The sequence below is a fragment of the Dunckerocampus dactyliophorus genome, chromosome 2 (assembly GCF_027744805.1).
Source record: "Dunckerocampus dactyliophorus isolate RoL2022-P2 chromosome 2, RoL_Ddac_1.1, whole genome shotgun sequence".
Classification (NCBI taxonomy): domain Eukaryota; kingdom Metazoa; phylum Chordata; class Actinopteri; order Syngnathiformes; family Syngnathidae; genus Dunckerocampus; species Dunckerocampus dactyliophorus.
Genome location: NC_072820.1, coordinates 47,388,184 through 47,406,889, shown reverse-complemented (window position 1 = coordinate 47,406,889; position 18,706 = coordinate 47,388,184). Strand labels below are relative to the sequence as shown.

The 18,706-nt window shown below is 43.9% G+C and overlaps 1 protein-coding gene across 2 annotated transcripts in view; it reads right to left on the bottom strand.

The window, feature by feature from the left end:
* The window catches only part of LOC129168949 (formin-2-like), a 57,880-nt gene that overhangs the window by 23,120 nt on the left and 16,054 nt on the right, over positions 1–18,706 (bottom strand). For both annotated transcript variants that reach the window (XR_008566362.1, XM_054754822.1), the window contains exons 2-7: positions 14,149–14,393; positions 12,155–12,333; positions 9,926–10,073; positions 9,525–9,571; positions 5,732–6,687; positions 3,343–3,487 (exon numbers count right to left, since the gene is read on the bottom strand). Coding sequence is in view for 1 of the 2 variants with exons in the window: in XM_054754822.1 (XP_054610797.1) it covers positions 3,343–3,487; positions 5,732–6,687; positions 9,525–9,571; positions 9,926–10,073; positions 12,155–12,333; positions 14,149–14,393 (1,720 nt within the window). In the remaining variant the exon portion in view is untranslated. The remainder of the gene's footprint in view (positions 1–3,342; positions 3,488–5,731; positions 6,688–9,524; positions 9,572–9,925; positions 10,074–12,154; positions 12,334–14,148; positions 14,394–18,706) is intronic.

Here is an 18,706-nt window from a genome sequence, read left to right as displayed (position 1 = left end):
CTAGCTAGTTAGAGTTATCTGCTTAGCTTCTCGATTTTGGACTCCAAATGTGACTTTTTACCACAGTGACATTTTGTTTTTAAAACAAACAAGCAATGCGGTTAGTTTGGTGTCGTTTTTAGTGGATGTCATGTTCATGGGGTACATACTAACTTTTTCAAGTGTCACAGAACAATTTTGCTGTCTTGTAGTCATTATACTAATGTGTCTGCCCCTTAAAACACTATTTGTGTGTGGCTGTATAATGAACATAAACACATAGTGTGTCCAGCCTTATGATAGTGATACTATCACAGGGGTCTCTGAGCTCTCTGTCATGTCCTGTGTCTGTCGCTCTGCTGCCGCCTGTCTGCTGTTTGTTTCAGTGCACGGGTCCCTGATGAGCAAGTTAATCGAACACACCTGTGTTCAATTATCCGGACCTTTATTAACTGCCACTAGACAGCAGACTGGTGCCAGTTATTCCTCCGTCTTCTCCTGCGCACCTACAGCCTTCCCGCTCTACTGGTCTTGTTCTGTACTGTTGCTATTTTCTAGTAGCTCTTCCACGATAATTGTACCTATCGATAAGGTTAGTTCTGCTACTCGTTTCCAGTAGCGTCCTTATTTTTTGCTATGTGCGTTTTCCCCTGTCCCTAGTTTTCTCGGCAGTGTTTTCAGTTGTTGTACCTTTCCCTGGCTAGTTGCCCTGAGCCTGTTTGTTACCCTTTTTATACTGCCTTGTTTGGGCGTTGAGCCCACCTCTGTGATTAAACCTTTTTGTTTTACGCGATCCAGAACTCGGCCCAGCCGCCTCGTGACACTCTCCAGAATATTTGCTTCAACTATAAGTAGTTTTTTATTATAACGGTTGAATTCAGTCTTTATGCTTTTTATATGACACATGAGCACAAAATAGCATAAAGATTTGAGTGGAGATGTGCTTGGTAAATAAAATGGTGTATAATTGAAAGGTTGCCAGTCATAAAAACACAAATAGTTGACAGCTCTAATAGTGATGAAAGTTGGACATCCCTGCAACCTGGACACTCAATTTATTCTCTTTTAAAGTTAAGCAGGACAGATGTCTGTTTAATAAAGATATTTATTTGCATTATTTTATTGTGTTAATTTTGTTATCTTGGACTAAAAAATAGATTATTGAACAATTTATTTCCCATGTATTCTTATTACTCCAAAACATCCATCAAATTAAATTAAAGTTTGTGTCAAATAGTACAAAAATCCATCCAGCCATTTTCCTCCGCTTATCCGGGTCCGGGTCGCAGGGGCAGCAGTCTTAGTAGTAAGTCCAGACTTCCCAGTCCCTGACCACCTCCTCCAGCTCCACCGGGAGGACACCAAGGCGTTCCCAGGCCAGCTGTGAGACATAATTCCTCCCACGTATCCTAGGTCTGCCCCGGGGCCTTCTCCCGGCTGGGCATGCCCGGAACACCTAACCAGGGAGGCGTCCTGGAGGCATCCGAACTAGATGCCCGAGCCACCTCATCTGGCTCCTCTCGATGTGAAGGAGCAGTGGCTCTACTCTGAGTTCCTCCCGGATGAATGAGCTCCTCACCCTATCTCTTAGGGTGAGTCCAGCCACCCTACGAAGAAAACTCATTTCAGCCGCTTGTATCTGCGATCTCGTTCTTTCGGTCGTGACCTAAAGCTCATGACCATAGGTGAGGGTGGGAACATAGATCGAACTGTAAATTGAGAGCTTTGCCTTCCGGCTCAGCTCTCTCTTCACCACAACGGTCCGGTACAGCAACCGCATTAATGCAGACGCTGCGCCGATCCGCCTGTCGACCTCACGCTCCAACCTTCCCTCACTCGTGAACAAGACCCCGAGATACTTAACTCCTCCACCTGGGGCAGGACCTCATTCCCAACCCGGAGGGAGCAATCCACCCTTCTCCGACTGAGAACCATGGCTTCAGATTTGGAGGTGCTGAGTCTCATCCCAGAAGCTTCGCACTCAGATGCAAACCGTCCCAGTAAACGCTGCAGGTCACAGTCTGATGAGGCTATCAGGACCACATTGTCTGCAAATAGCAGAGACGAGATCCTAAGGCCCCCAAACTGGACTCCCTCGACACCTTGGCTGCGCCTAGAAATTCTGTCCATGAAAATTATGACCAGAATTGGTGACAAAGGGCAGCCTTGGCGGAGGCCAACGTTCACTGGAAACAGGCTTGACTTACTGCTGGCAATGTGAACCAGGCTCCTGTTGTACAAGGACTGAATGGCACGTAGTAGCGCGCCACCAATCCCATACTCCCGGAGCACCCCCTACAGGACACCACAAGGGAGACGGTCGAATGCCTTTTCCAAGTCCACAAAACACATGTAGGCTGGTTGGGTAAACTCCCAAGTACCCTCCAGTACCCTGCAAGGGTGTAGAGATGGTCCAGTGTTCCGCGACCAGGACGAAAACTACATTGCACCTCCTGTAGCCGAGGTTCAATTAACGGTCGTACCCTTCTCTCCAGCACCCTGGAATAGACTTTCCCAGGGAGGCTGAGGAGTGTGATACCCCTATAGTTGGAACACACCCTCCGGTCACCCTTCTTGAAAAGGGGGAACACCACCCCAGTCTGCCAATCCACAGGAACTGTTCCCGACTTCCACGCAATGTTGAAGAGACGTGTCAGCCAAGACAGTCTCTAAACATCCAGAGCCTTGAGGAATTCAGGGCAAAACTCGTCCACCCCCGGAGCTTAAACCGTCCGGCGCCTCAGAAAGGGGAAGCGGTGCCCGATCCACACCGTTTACAGTGGGGACGGGGGCCTGCTGACCTCGACTGAGGATATAGTCAGGCGGTGTAAGGAATACTTTGAGGCCCTTCTCAATCCCACTGACATACCTTCCATAGAGGAGGCAGAGTCTGAGGACACGAACGCGGACAGTTCCATCACCGTGGCTGAGGTATCTGGGGTAGTCAAAATGCTCCCCAGTGGCAAATAGTACAAAAATCGCTTCACAAAATATTTACCAAAATTACCTATTTGCCAGTCGCCCTTGGAATTGTCTAACGGCGGCCCTGGCCAATATTGGTCATCATAAATAAATTGAAAAATCTACAGTTAATAAACAGTTACAGTAAATCAGTGTCGGCCGATCTCACTCATGGATGATCAGTATTGGATTCAGCAGCATAATACCCTGACCAGCGCATCCCTAATAATAATATATCAATACCAAAAGGTAGGTCCAGTTCATTTTCTGCGGTCTCTATGCTATGATGGACATACAGTAAATAAACATTGACATCACTTTATATCATATAGGGTATATGAAAGAATTCAAGGATTTCTTTGAGAATTCCCTTCAATGGTGTGGAATAATGCAATGAAGGACCTGTTTGGCCTTGGACTTGGTGATTGTGTCGGAAAGTGGCTGCTTCTTCTCCTTGACGGCTGTTTTGGAAAACAACTCCACAAACTCCTCAAAGTCCACATCGGGCTCTTCTATGGTCTCCCACACGGACTCGGTAGATATTTCCCTGGAAAATACAAGGCAGATGAAAGGTTGATAATAGTAAAGCACAGTGTAATTGTATTCGATGGTTTTGATACACGATACACTCAGCTCACGAGACCGGACGATACACGATATTGGATTCACAAGGACGAGACGGGGCGAGACGAGACAAGATTTTAAGATTACTTTTAAGAAAACTACAATGAGAAACTGTACATTTTGAAATGTTTTATAACTTGGCATGCATGACCTCAGCATGATACTTTTAACTGTTCAACATCTTTCCACAAATTGAAACAAAACTGAAGTTATTAGTTAAAATAACGATGCTAAAAGAACTACAGTTCCCATGATGCTTAGAGTGCGGAAGAAAGAAGTAGGTCTGAATTAGACTGTACCGGAACATGTTTTGATCTTGTTTCCGTCTGACAAATCTTAAGTATGTCTGATCAAATGTAGAATTACCACAGACTTTTCTTGACAGCTGTTGAACTCCGACGAAAAAAAACACACACATCACACTTCACAAGCGAGTTCTTAATTAAATATTTTCACCATTTTCCTGTCTTTCAGTATTATTATGTTATGGAAAAGTTGTTTCAAAATTTGATTCATGGATTGTTTTGTCAGCTTCCACTATTTTGGTCATTTTCAAACATGTACAGATATCATTTGTGCATTCATTCCACAGTGACTATGAAAACACTGCATTTGTTTTATATGTTAGAAGACACCATCCCATTCATGTTATATTCAAATCACTATATTTTTTTCACTATTCTTTCTTCATATTTAAAGAAATCTCTTAAACCTGGGCTCTGTCATGCTTGCGCCACGTTGCATGGTAATGATGTTATGTTTATTTTATGTTTTATTTCATTCCTTTGTCAGTGACCGTGTCAGCAAACAGTCAGAGAAAAGACGTTATATGCGGTTTAAGTTTTATATATTTACCGACTTCCTCCCACACATGTATGCATGTACGCACAGGCACAGACTCAAGGGTTATTGTAAATGATGGCCAGTCACACATTAGCAAAAAAAAATAAAATGGAGTGAATCAATGCGTTTGTGGGTGGTCTAAAGGGAAACAGGCTTCAGCTTGAGAAGCCGTTTTCCGCTAGGTCCGAGGACTTGACATATCTCCTTTTAATAGATGGTAACATTGTTTTTGGACACTAACCACATACATTTTCCCCAACCTAATGTACCAAAAATTACAACTTAATTTTTTTGTTTCTCATAATATTATGACTTAAAAAATATTTTTTTCTTTAATATTTCAATTCTATGCTACTAAAATTATTTTTTTTAATTCCTCATAATATTACAAGTTTACGACTTTTTTCTCTTAATATTTGGACTTCATTCTCATCAAATGACAGCTGTTTTTTTCATTTCTGCATTCCAACAATTTCAACTTTTTCTTGTAAATTTTCTTCATTTTCTCATAATTCTTGGAACATTTTAACTTTTTCCTCAACCGAATTTTCCCAACATTACAATTTTATTCTTGTTTTGTTTGTTTTTCATATTATGACAAAAATTCTTTGTCTTTGTGTTTTAATATTTAATGTTTTTGCAACCAAAATGACATCATTTTTACTCGTAATATTAAGAAGTTCTTGTAAAATTTCTACTTTTTCTCGTTGGATTGCAATTTATTTCTTTTAATATTTTGACTATTTGCATGTAAAACTATGATTGTAAAACTATAAAAACATGTTTTGTGTGACGACATAGACGGGCGACATAACTTTAATATTAAGAAATGTGCAAATGAATTTCGCTTTTAATAATACCCCACATCATGCACTACATTGTTTGACGGACATTGTGGTCGGTAGTGTAAAATATTTTCAGACATTTGTGCAATTGTGACGGGAAAAATTCAGCATTTTGTGACTAACGTAAAGTCTGCTCGGCTGGGATATTTACAACAAGTCATGTAGAAATGGAGGGAACAGGCAGGTATTTACTTCCCACTTCATTTTGCAGCACTCGACGGTTCAGCACTCACTTGAACCAAAAAAAACCCTCCTCCCGTTGGGCCCAATTGTGGTGCCGTTACAACTGAAGCTCTACTACGAACCAGCAACAGTGGGATGGGGGATTAGTGCTACACGGCACAAACATGACAACACCTAAAATATGTTTGTCAATATTAAGAAAAACTAAGATGTTTATAGTTATCACGTGACTAAATATGATGGTGTCAAACATGTCTGAACTGTCCACTTAAGCCTTGATGAACTGTAACATGTACTTTTTGGTATGTAGCTGTATTCTGGTCCAATAGAGTGGCTTCATGGGTCTGGGAGGCTCCACCACTGCTTTCTTGGGCGGCTTCTCTTGAGTCAGGCCCAGCGTATACAGCTCCAACGGCAGAGGAGGAGGCAAGGAGCCCCAAACTCCTGGAAGAGGTGGAGGAACACAGATTGCTCCTGGAGGAGGAGGGGGTGGAGGAGGCCCACAGCCAGGGGCTGGAGGTGGAGGTGCACAAATTCCTCCAGGGAGGGGAGGGGGTGGGGGTGGGGGTGGTGCTACACCACCATGAAGAGGAGGAGGTGGGGGTGGAGCTGGGGGTGGAGCAACACAACCAGGAGGGGGAGGGGGTGGGGGTGCTACACAACCACCAGGGAAAAGAAGAGGAGAGGATGGAGCAACACTACCTGGAGGAAGAGGAGGTGGGGGTGGGGGTGGCACAGGAGCACCAGGGAGAAGAGGAGGCGAGGATGGAGCAACACTACCAGGAGGAAGAGGAGGAGGGGGTGGGGCTGGTATTGACCCTACTGGTATGGATACTGCTGGTTGTCCTGGCAAAAGAGGAGGTGTCCCACTTGGTACAGACTGGGGTTGTTGCTGACATGAACATTGTCTGAATGGCAACTGCAGGCCATTTACTCCACCTGGTTCACTACAAGGCACTTTAAACTTAAAGCTGTCACCCATTGGTGAAGTTTGCACTGATTTGGCCTCAAGACAGCCCAGAACCTGAGCTGATTCAGTCTGAAGGTGAGCATCACACACAGCCCTAAAGAGACCTCCTTCCCCTCCACATTCCTTGTCGCAATTAGTAGGTTTTACGTCTGTGTCCGGCAGCAGAGGCTGCCGCTCCAGCTCAGCAATCTTGGTCCTGAGGTCTTCAATGGTTTTCTCCAGTTGTTGGATGACATTGACATGTTTTTCCTTCAGTTTTACTGTTTTTAGGAAAACCTCATCCTGCAAATAGAGGAAAACAACTTGAATAGTAATCGAATAAATACAATACATTTTGAATTCAAATGGTTTGGCTTCAAATTAAAATGAGTAAAATGTGTAAAACAAACCGTACAGTACAGTTTATTTATAAATAAACAGTACAATACAGTGTTCCCTCGATCTATCGCGGTTCCCTTTTTCGCGGATTTGCTGTTTTTTTGGAGTGCTTCTTTGTTTTTTATTACAGAGCATGGATGCTGTTACAGGCCGAGCCTGGCCCTTTAAGAAGAATTGCATTGTGGGAAGTTGAGTGTCTATCTCTTCCCTTGCTTGTCTGGCTGCACCATTGTTTTCTGCGTCCTGATTGGCTGTAGACCATTGTCAATCAATCAATCTCCTTCGTGCCATCCTGCCATGTCTCCTGTGTCATCGCTAGCTTATTTGCTTGCTAGCTTGTTTGCTTGCTAGCTTGTACATGAATCTGGTTCTTCTGCAGCAATGTGTTTTAACAAGGATACAAAAACGCTACAGTACAGAGGAACAGTGCCGGGAAGAAAAGGCACGGTCACAGGAGTGAAATATGCTTGAGTGACTTCATACTTTCTTGTGTTGATCATTGAGGTTGATCAATAAAATGAAGGTTTGAACTTTTTTGAGAGTGTTTAAACAAGAGAGAAATGTGAGAAGATGTTATTGTCTGTCTGAGTGTATAACGTGTATAGTGAGGGGTTTTACAGCCTTAAAACATCGAATAATTGTAAAAAAAAAATGTGTCCGCTACTTCGCAGATTCCACTCATTGCGGGCTATTTTGGGAACATATCCACCGCGATAATCGAGGGAATACTGTACTGCATTGACATGAAAGTAAGACTGTAAATTTTCCCAAGAAACAATTCTAGGTCTACCGATTATACATGTAGACCAGCAGGTGAAGCCAAACCACTTCCCACCAAGTAAGAGCTTTTCTTCCTTACACACGCATGTCAGTCAACAGCAGAGATGCATACACAAAGTAGAGGGACAGAGGATAGGGAAAGGAGTCAGTACAGAACTGAGCTTTCTCTCTGTACTAGAGTAGAGAGAGGGTAGCTAGAGAGAACAGGATTGAAGGGTTGAGCAACCAGGGGACACCACAACAGGATGTAACAGTAACAGTGCCATGATGACACCAACGACGGTAATGGTCCACTCCCCATACCACCATCACCAGCCTCACCACCACCAATAAGAAGCGGCAAATGTGAAGGTGCAATGGTGCCACGGCCAGCCACACCTCCGGCCATCTATTGAGAAGAATCTGAAACCTGAGCCTGTTGTATATTACCCCACAAATCTGTCCAGTATTAGACATTCCAACAAACAAAAACAACCAAAACCAAACAATGTAAGAGCATTACCAAATATATTCTGGATTTACACTTTACTTTGAACGGGGCTGGGTTCAAATCTCGACCTCTCTGTGTGGAGTTCTCCCTTTGCTTTTGTGGGTTTGCTGCTGGTACGCCCACATTCCAAAAACAGTCATGTTATGTTAACTGTAGATTCTCTAAATTGTCCAGAGGTGTGAACATGACGTAATGGTTGTCTTTCTGTGCACTGGTGACTAGTCCAGGGTGTACCCCGGGACCCTAAACAGATTCAAGATTCAAGAGTTTTATTGTCATATGCACAGTAAAACAGGTGGTTCTGCTATGCAATGAAATTCTTGTTCTATTCATTCTCCCAAAAAAGAAAGAAAACACAAGAAAAAGAATAAGAACATCAGAAACATAAATACCAATAAATTAAGCAACAACAACAGAAGAGACATTAATACAGATAAATAATACAAATAAATGAATAAAGTGCTATGAGTGTGTGCTTGTGTCGCGTGCGGCGTGTGTGAGTGCTTCGTTGAGAAGCCTGATGGCCTGTGGGTAAAAGCTGTTTGCCAGCCTTGTGGTCCTGGACTTCAAACTCCTGTAGCGTCTGCCTGACGGTAGGAGTGTGAATAATGAGTGTTGTGGATGTGTGCTGTCCTTGATGAGGTTGTGTGTTCTGCGTAGGACTCTAGATTTATAAATGTCTTGCAGTGAGGGGAAGGCTGCCCCAACAATGTTCTGTGAGGTCTTGATCACACGCTGGAGTGCCTTCCTATCACGTGTTGTACAGTTACCGTACCAAACAGTGATGGAGGCGGTAAGGACACTTTCCATAGTGCATCTGTAGAAGCAACTCAGGATTGTGGTGGGTATGCCAAATTTCCTCAGTCTCCTCAGGATGTACAGTCTCCTTTGAGACTTCTTGATGATTTGTTGGGTGTTGTGAGACCAGGTGAGGTCCTCGCTGATGTGTGTGCCAAGGAACTCATCAATAAACAGGGGTCTATGCGGCTCCTTTTCCCGTGTTCTTGGGTCAATGATCATCTCTTTGGTCATAATTTCTTTCATATCGGCCCAATAATTATTGGTCTGATAATTATCGTACATTCCTATTGAAAATGAATGAATCAACTTTGAAGTGCCCCAAGCTTTGCAATAAATTGTTTTGTCTGATATAGCAGAGCATTGCTGAATGAACCAAACCTTGACTGCATTTGACAGCAAAGAACTAATGAATCAGATGCCAGCTGATTTGTTTCTGTTCTTTCGAACACGGTAGAAAACGTCCATCCCTCCTCCAGTATGTCATCAAAGCACTGTGCCAATCAATCACAGGGTAGTAATGGTGAAGAGTGCAGTGAGTGTCAACTGCACCCATCCCAGCTGCATGACAGTCAGCTATGTGAACTATTACACTGCCAATGGCCAAGTATAAACACTGAGAAAGATTATTCCAAACATTCATGTCAGTTATTCACCCCTCCATGTAACGTACCTGGCAATGCTGGCTCTCGTTTTGTTGCTGCCTCAAACCCAAGATTCCTGTGTGATATTCAGAAGAGATGGACACATTTGTTTGTAGAAACCTACATTATTACAAAACACTATCGTACACAGCAACGGCAATGTCCATCTGTCTTCCAGTGATTGGTCTAGGTCTTACCGATGGTCATTATTTTGTTCCAGACAAATTGCACTGAAGTGTTCCTGTTAATTTGGCAGCAGCATAATTCACATCATACATTGTATTATTTACCAAAACTATATAAGAGTATACTACAGCATCTCTGTATATGTAAACATACAAGTTGTATCAAATATCAAATTGAAATTGTTCTGCCTGCTTAACTAAGTACAAATACATTAATTAGATACTGTGTATGGAGCTGTTCTCACCTGGATTTGTGGATCGGATTCCAGTCTGCTCTCCACTCGGCCTGGCTGGAGGGCAGGAGTCTTTGAGGTTACCTGGTAGCTTCCCCTCAAGATGGTCAAGAGAAATGGGTGGCTGGTTAACAGCTGCCCATTTATACAGCTGGTCATGCTGAGGGAACACATTTATGACAGTTTATAGTAATTTAACAGTAAACTCTTATTGTGTGTTCTCCTTGACATGTCTCCAGATGCACAGCAGCCATGTACATTTTCATATGCACTGCTCAAAAAAATAAAGGGACCATATAATCATCACAGTGCCCTGCGATAGGCTGGCGACCAGTCCAGGGTGTACCCCGCCTATCAGCCAAAGTCAGCTGGGATAGTCCCCAGCATACCCCCGCGACCTTAAGTAGGACAAGTGGCAAAGAAATGGATGGATGGCTAATCATCACAGTGATAGGTGTGTTTTTAAAAGAAACTTCAGTCTGTTTGCTCTGCTAGTATGGTTTGTTTGGTCAATTGGAGGGATGTCCTGATCTGATACTGATAAGGGATATCGGGCCAATATCAGCAAAAAAAAACCCAAAAACAATATTGGATTATATGGGACTGCATCTCAAATACCGATATTGGTACTCCAATATACGCAGTCCTTTCCAGCCCATGTGATCACAACAACAGTGTTTGCTAGGGTGCTAACAAAGTAGCAAAGAGAAAGAGCAGTGTAGCAGTAAAAAGACGTTGCAGCTGAATGCAAAACTTGTCATGCACACGTTTCCCGTGGTGGCACAGAACTGGGAAGTTTAACACAACCAACCTCATCACAAATCTGAAGTGGCGTCACACAAGAAACTCCCATGGGATGGCAAAATTAGCTTTAACAGAAAAGAGCGAACCTCTGCCAGTGGCTAATAATGTCATAAAAGTATGTATGATTTGTGCTTTTCTAATATTCTACATTAGAAAATAAATAATAAAAGTATGTATGATTCGTATGGCTATCAGACTGATATCGGTATAGGTCAAGATTCAAGGCTTTTGTGCACGTGATGGCTTTAATGTTCTATTTTCCACGTTTTGTTGACAAAAATTAACGACACTTAATCATCTATAATCTCCCCCCGTCAGTCCACAAGTAGTCAAGGCTAAACCAACTCATTGAGTCACAAATTTTAGTCGTGAAATAATATTTGACTCCTGGTCTGTGATATAATTCATATAATATTAAGAAATAAATGTGTTTTATTTTTGAGCAATAATTGTAATTTACTTTTTTTTTACTTTGTATTTAACCTGAACCCCACCCCAACCCCTGCCCTCCCTCTCCTGTTTGATGACGTTTGAGCAGCATGGGGGCCTGTAGAGAGGCCCATCCGCCACACATATCCTGACTTGATGAGGAAATGAGCGTTGTACACAAACAAAAAGGTTTTTTCTTTTATTCTTTTCTTCGTCTTTCTCCCTCGTGGCCCCCCTAAGAGAATGCCGCCCTGGTCAATCGCCCATGCGACACAATATGGGTATCGTATCGGAAGTGAAAAAATTGTATTGGGACACTCCTAGCCAACCGAAGTGACCAGCTGAGAGGTGGGTCTTGGTTTGCTTGCATGGGGACTCTAGTGCTGAGTGAGGCCAAACACACCAATGCGCCAATGCTTGCTACTGGCGTGTCCTGAAAAAGCTGGCATAGGGCCAAGGGATCATGGTCCTAAACCATCCATGCTCATCAGTTTCTGAGGTGAGAGTGCCAGAGTCATAAATGTGAGATAGGGAGCAAGGCAAAATATCCTCCTAGGCACTGACCTCTAGATCAGACTAAGAAGCTATGGTGGGCAGATGTCAGGCATTCAGATAGCCAAGGGTTGGGTGGTCCAGAAGCAGACGTGAATGAAGTGATGCACAAGGTACCGGGCTATGTTTGCACACGACAGGCCAACAGGGTGATGAAACAAATGACTGGGCTGCTAAAATTGGGGAACATGCCAATTTGTAACTCAATAGTACTCAACTATGTTACACCAGAAATTGGGAGATGTTCCGGCAATTCTATGAAGAAGCTGACGACATGGCTCTGAGAAGGCAGAGCATTGAGACGACTGGACTACGCTAAAAAGGATTACTGTCAGAGGAGGAAGAGGTGTTGGAGTGGAGTGAGGTGCACTATGCATGCGTTGTGTGTCTGATCCGTTTTAGCATTTTTATTTGATATTTTTAACCACGAGCAAGAATGAAAATGGGGCTACATACATCGAATTTGGCTGGTCCGGTACTGGTGATGTGTGCAGTGCTGCCTCCCAGCTGCTGTCTGAAGCAATCCGTAAAAGGCAGAAGAAGACCCATGGCCAAGATTCTGGAGCAGAACCTCTCAGCTTCCTCTGGCTCCTCCTGCTGGTGCTGCAGGAATAGTTTCTCCAGGAGGGTTCTACCTGGACATCCAGAAACCAGAGAAAATGTGTAATACTGGTTTATAATTGTGGTCAACACACTTTAGTCACACATTTGGAGCACCTGACCTTATTGGAGTAAGTCTTATTAAGCCTTTGTGGGGCCTACTGTATATATCCCTCATAGGCTTACAAACAAGAACAATGGCAACAAAAATCACCCTTAAAATATGTAACGAGTCAAATTTTTGTAAAGAAAGAAACAGTCCCTGATTTTACATCCATTTTTTTATGAGGAAGGAGGCTTGAGCACAGCCAGCTTTGACTGCAAATCTCGACTTGGTTCAATAAAAAGATGGTTCCAGCGGTGTGCATGGCGACACGTCTGCTGATGTTGCTCTGGTTGTTGTTTGTTCTGCCCTTTCTAACCTTCCACAATGTCTCAGGAACACTTGTGTACGATCGCCAGACACTTTTAAACTTGGAAGCACCTTATGATCGATGGTTGATACACACTGCTAGAGGACGAAATTCGAGCATTCCTCCTCCACCTATTGTGTCGGCTATTCCACCTTACTTGCACCGCACACCTCGCGCTACACCTTGGAGGAAACGTGGGCGTAAGATTATCCTTAAATGTGATCATCTCTTAATTGTTGGTGATTTTAATATTCACCGCTGTTGTGATTTTAAACCTTTGGTCAAGGACTTTTTAAATACCATTCAAACTTCTCCGACTAATGAGAAAGGCCATCTATTGGACCGAGTGTTGTCCCATGGGCTGGACGTGGTATCACAGAGATACCTGATGTGCGCATTTCTGATCACATCCCAGTGCTGTTCAGTATTTTGCGGCACTGTGCTGTTCCGCTGTTGTTATGGACTTAGCTGATCATTTTAACTCAACTTGTACTGATATCCTGGACGTGATTGCGCCCCTCAGGATTAAGCTCGCTAAAGTTGCGTCGGAGCCGTGTCTGAATGAGATCACATGCCTTCTCAGACGAGATTGCAGACGTGCTGAGCGATGTTGGAAGAAAGATAGGTTGCATGTGTCCTTGCATATATTAAGAGAATCCTTCGCTAATTATCAGCAAGCTGTCAAGAGACTGCAAAGACTCAGTTCATGTCAAACCTTGTGTCTGTTAATAGCCGCATGCCCCATGCTCTTTTTAATAATCGCATTGTGAAACCCTGTGACGATGTTAGCATGGTGCCTTCTTCAAGCATCTGTGACCAGTTTCTGGTGTTTTTCACTGACAAGGTTTCAGCAATTAGGTCCTCTGTCCTAATATCTTCAGCTGTTTTGGGGCAGTTTGAGCCTGTTCTTCGATGGAATTATCGCAGGTGGTTCATGATCTGAAACCGTCATACTGCCCTTGGATTGTATCCCACCTAATCTGCTAAAAGATGTTTTTTAATACCGTTGGGCCTTATATTCTGAGGCTAAATAATGCCTCTGTTGCTTCAGGTTGTGTCCCTCCATGCTTTAAACAGGCTATAAAACAGCCACTCATTAAAAAGCACAATTTGGACCACAATACTCTGCCCAATTACAGGCCAATCGCTAAGCTCCCCTTTCTTTCTAAGGTGTTAGAGAAAGTTGTGTACTGTCAGTTACAGGCTTACCTTAATACCAATTTTTTGGATTTCTGAAAAATTGAAATCCAGGTCAAGGATAGATCAGCACACTCACAAACATATTTGTTTGCATCCAGTTACAGTTATAATATTTGAGTATTTAATGGAATGGATTTGAGCCATCTCCTGACTATGAGGCTAATATGCTAAACACTACGACGTCATGCGGCTCTGGACATAATAGAAAGAAACGAATGTACTTATTAAAGCGTTTACCTGTGAAAACATCCTGAAAACTGCAAGGAGAAACCTGTCCACAGGAAGATCTCCTCGTAGCACAGATGGGCTGACTTCCTCCACCTCTGTAGCTGAATTCTTCTAAATCCACAGAGCGTCCACCATTTTCATCCTTGCACCCCATTCTCCTCTCAAGCTCTTCTGTCCAGTCAGCCGAGCGACTCAGAGGCCCGGTGATGCTTTGGGAGCGCTGCCTTGGGACCTGGTGACTACCCCCCATCATCCTAAGAATGAAAGCTTGAATGTCCAGTATCTCATTCATCATAATAACATAGCTAATAAAAGCTGCTGTTGCCTGTCAGTCTAGTATGCAAAAGGCAATGATTAAATGGGACCATTCATTGCAAATAATTACTAAAACTACTGTAACTGTTTTTTTCTGACGTAAAACAATAATAATACATTTTTCACAAAAATAAAGTCACCTGCAACCTGTAAAATTCAACTGGAAAATAAAATGTAAAGAAAATGTAAACAAAAAAAACTAACAGAATAATCTGGTTGCACCCTAAAAACCCCCCAAAAAACCTTTTGCCTTATTTGCAGCACAGTTCTTTGCAAAAGCACAAGTGAGGGCATCATGTTCCATCGTGTTTGTCTAGCCTGTCATCTGACTGTGCCATCCTGCAACAAAGGGGTGTCAAACTCAATTGCACAGGGATCCAAAACTCAACCCTGACTTTAGTTCACGGGCCAAACAAAACAACTGCTTGCCTCACTTTTCATGTATCTTTATCGTTTATCGAGATATTTTCAACACTTGTATATTTCTGCATATTGAAAGTAAGGTTTTTTATGGATGCTAATGTCAAATGGAAAAAAGCAGAGTTGATGAGGTGTTTTTCCTGCGACTATGCGCCACACTGTATTGATGCATTGGCGCCTCACGTGTACCACGGCATGTTCCAGCGGTGGCGGAGAAAGGTAGAGCAGAGACAACAAAAGAGAGAATGAGCATGGCTGTGAGCGGAGGAGAAGTGGAGACTATTGACGAAGAAGATGTTGCTAAACGGGGAGGTACCTCTGTAAAATGGAAGTGGTTTGGTTTCCATAGAGCAGATGTGCAGCATGAGACCATAATATGCAAAGCAATGGTGACGGCAAAAGGTGGGAACAATTAGTTCTACCATTTCAAGCGCAATCACAGAGTTGAGTATGAAGAGTGTGTCATGAAGCACGGGACAGTCAGCGAGCACGTCTACGCTTACCCAGTCAAAACGCTTTTGCTCATGGCCTTCATTACGACAGGAAAGTAAACAATGGCATACAAGTGTCATATCATTTAGCCAAAGACATGATGCCTTCATACTCAAACTTGACCCAAGATACACGATGCCTTCACAAAAGTATTTCTCAAAAGCTGCAATACTAGCAATGTATCAGGACTGCCGTGAAAAACTGAAAACAGCAATGACTACAGTGGAGTTTTTTGTCTCGACTACAGACATGTGGAGTAGCCGAGCGACTCCACCATAAACAGCATTAGCCTTATGGTCCACGACATAACCAGCGACTGGACTTTTCTCCGGAGGAACACACTGGTGAAGGCATTGCAGGTGAGTTGAAGGAGTTCCTCCAGGAATGGAAGAAACAAGTGTGTGCAACCACTGAAAGTGGATCTAATGTTGTGAAAGCAGCTGCTCTGAACAGCTGGAATAGACTGGCTTGTTTTGGAAACTCTACACCAGTGGTCAAGATCCCTGGTCTCAGTCATGAACCTGCACAAGACCCGACCCAACAAGCGGGATATATACAGGGTATATACAGTATATACCTGTGTATATATACAGTATATATACTCTCAGTGGGTTTCATACATAAGGTGTTTGTTTCACTTCAGTGATTTTAAGGATAGGGAGGCAGTTGTTTTAGGAAATAAAAATACAAAAAGACAACCCTTTTCAATGTGGCATCAATTTCAACATTCTGGGGGTATAAAAAGCTGGTATTGTCAGTAGCTGTCATGAGTTGTGGTGCTGCTCTGCTGCCCTCTACTTGTTGTCTGTTGCAGCACACTTCCTGCCCACGGGGGAGGAGCTCATGACACACCTGCAAGCAATTACTCACCTGGACTATTTAGACCAGGGGTGTCAAACTCGTGCCATGGAGGGCCGAGACACTGCAGGTTTTCTTTCCAGCCAGTCACTAAAGCAGGTGATTTTAATGATCAACACCTTCAGTTTGAGGGAAGGAGCTCATCAATTAGATCACCTGCTGAAGAAACTGGTTGGAGAGAAAACACAGCGTCTCGGCCCTCCAGGGCACGAGTTTGACACACGTGATTTAGACCCTGCTGTTTCTCTTGAAATGAGAAAGGTTTTCGACCACCCCATTAGGAGAAGCGGGAAAGCAGGAAATAGACTGTTGGACTTGAGACAGAAGGGACGCTCTGTGGCGGCATTTTTCATTGAGTTCCGGGTCTTGGCGGCTGAAAGCGAGCACGACTAGGTGGCACTTAGGGGCATATTCCGTAAGGCACTTCATGTCCGCTTAAAAAAACGAGCAGGGAAAAAACTAACTTGAACAGAAAAAAACACTGCTGTGGAAAAGCAAGCAGGAAATACAAGTACTTACAAAGACCAAGGGAGGGACGACCAGAGTGCTAAGGAACAGGAAGGAAACAAGACTAGGAGTGGAGGATTACTCGAGCATGAGGAGACAATCTGGCAACAGGTAAGAGACACAGCAGGGTCTAAACCAGGGGTCACCAACGTGGTGCCAGGTAACCCCCCACGACCACATGAGGTGCCCGCAAGCCTGCTTTACATTCAGGATTTCAGTTAATAATGTGAGAACACTAGATAGACAAGTATTCTGAAACATAAAATGTGAGTTGTGGATGCCAGCATTTTGTGAATGTTCTGGTAAAACAAGCATATTTGATCTGTTTGGGTTGAAATAAGGTATGAAAATCATTTCTACAAAAATGAGGAGCTCATGGCCATTTTCATTTTCTAAAAGTAGCTCTCGCAAGAAAAAATGTTGGTGGCCCCTGGTCTAAACAGTCCAGGTGAGTAATTGCTTGCATGTGCGTCATGAGTTCCTCCCAACAGACAAGTAGAGGGCAGCAGAGCAGCACCACAACTCATGACAGTAACAACATCACTTAACGGAGCAGCGCCACCTGGCCATAGCGTGCCTTCAGGTCGGCAGCAGGCAGTGAGATGTTGCTCGTGAACTTGGTGTTTCTCAAAGTGTCATCAGCATACTTGCAGAAAGACGCAAAACTACTGACAGCATTCGTGACGGACCCAGGGGTGGAGCCCCACGAGTGATAGACCGCAATGATGACCAGTACCTAAAACCGATGCACTCAGACACCGTTATGCTACTGCCACACAGCTGCAGGCCGCTTACAAGAAGTGAGGGGTACTAGGGTTTCCAGACAAACCGCAAATTCGCAAACGACTCCACCGCTTTGGCTTGAATGCCAGAAGATCGTTGCAGGTGACTCCACTGAAACCAAGACACTGTGACCGTTTGCAATGGGCACAAGACCATGTGACCTGGACAATGCAGCAATGGTTTACCGTCCTGTTCACTGATGAGTGTAAGGTCACCTTGCACAGAAATGATGGTCATCAGCGATACTGGAGAAGGCAAGGTGAGCGATACGCCGAGGTCAACATGGTTCGCAGGGTTTGCTTTGGTGGAGGAGGTGCAATAGTCTGGGCAGGCATTAACAGTCGGCGCAAAACAGATTTGGTGATTGTGGATGGCACAGTCACTGCACGTTCTTACCTCAGAGACATCATAGAACCCATCACCATCCCCCAATTCTGCCAGCACACCCCCAACTTTCTGTTCATGGATGATAATGCTCCACCACATCGTGCCAGAATTGTCACAGCTCGACATCAGTAAGAGAGTGCCTCATACGGTATGGCCAGCAATGTCCCCTGACTCGAACATGTCTGGGACCAGATGAAGCAGAGACTGGATGCTCGTAGCCCACCTCCATGTGACCAGGCAGAACTGCGTGTAGCACTTCTGGAGGAGTGGAACCTCAGAACAACGTCATGAGGCTAGTTAGGAGCATGAGACGTTGCTGTAAAGCTGTCATTGTGGCAAATGGTGGAAACACCCGCTACTGACTTATATATACACACATATACAGTATATATATATATATTTATATATATATATCCATCCATTTTCTATGCTGCTTCCTCTCATTAGGGTTGAGGGGGTATGGTGTAGCCTATCCCAGCTGACTTCGGGCGACAGGTACAGGGGTACACCCTGGACTGGTGGCCAGCCAATGGCAGGGCACATATAGACAAACAACCATTCACACTCACATTCATACCTATGGACAATTTAGAGTCGCCAATTAACCTAAGTAACCTAAATGCATGTTTTTGGAATGTGGGAGTACCCAGAGAAAACCCACGTGCGCACGGGGAGAACATGCAAACTCCACACAGAAATGCCCAACGGAACACAGGTCTTCGCGATCTCCAGCCTTGGAAGCTTTTTCACAAAACATTCTACAGAAATGGACTGCATTTCTAATAGAGACAAGTTGGTTGTTGAG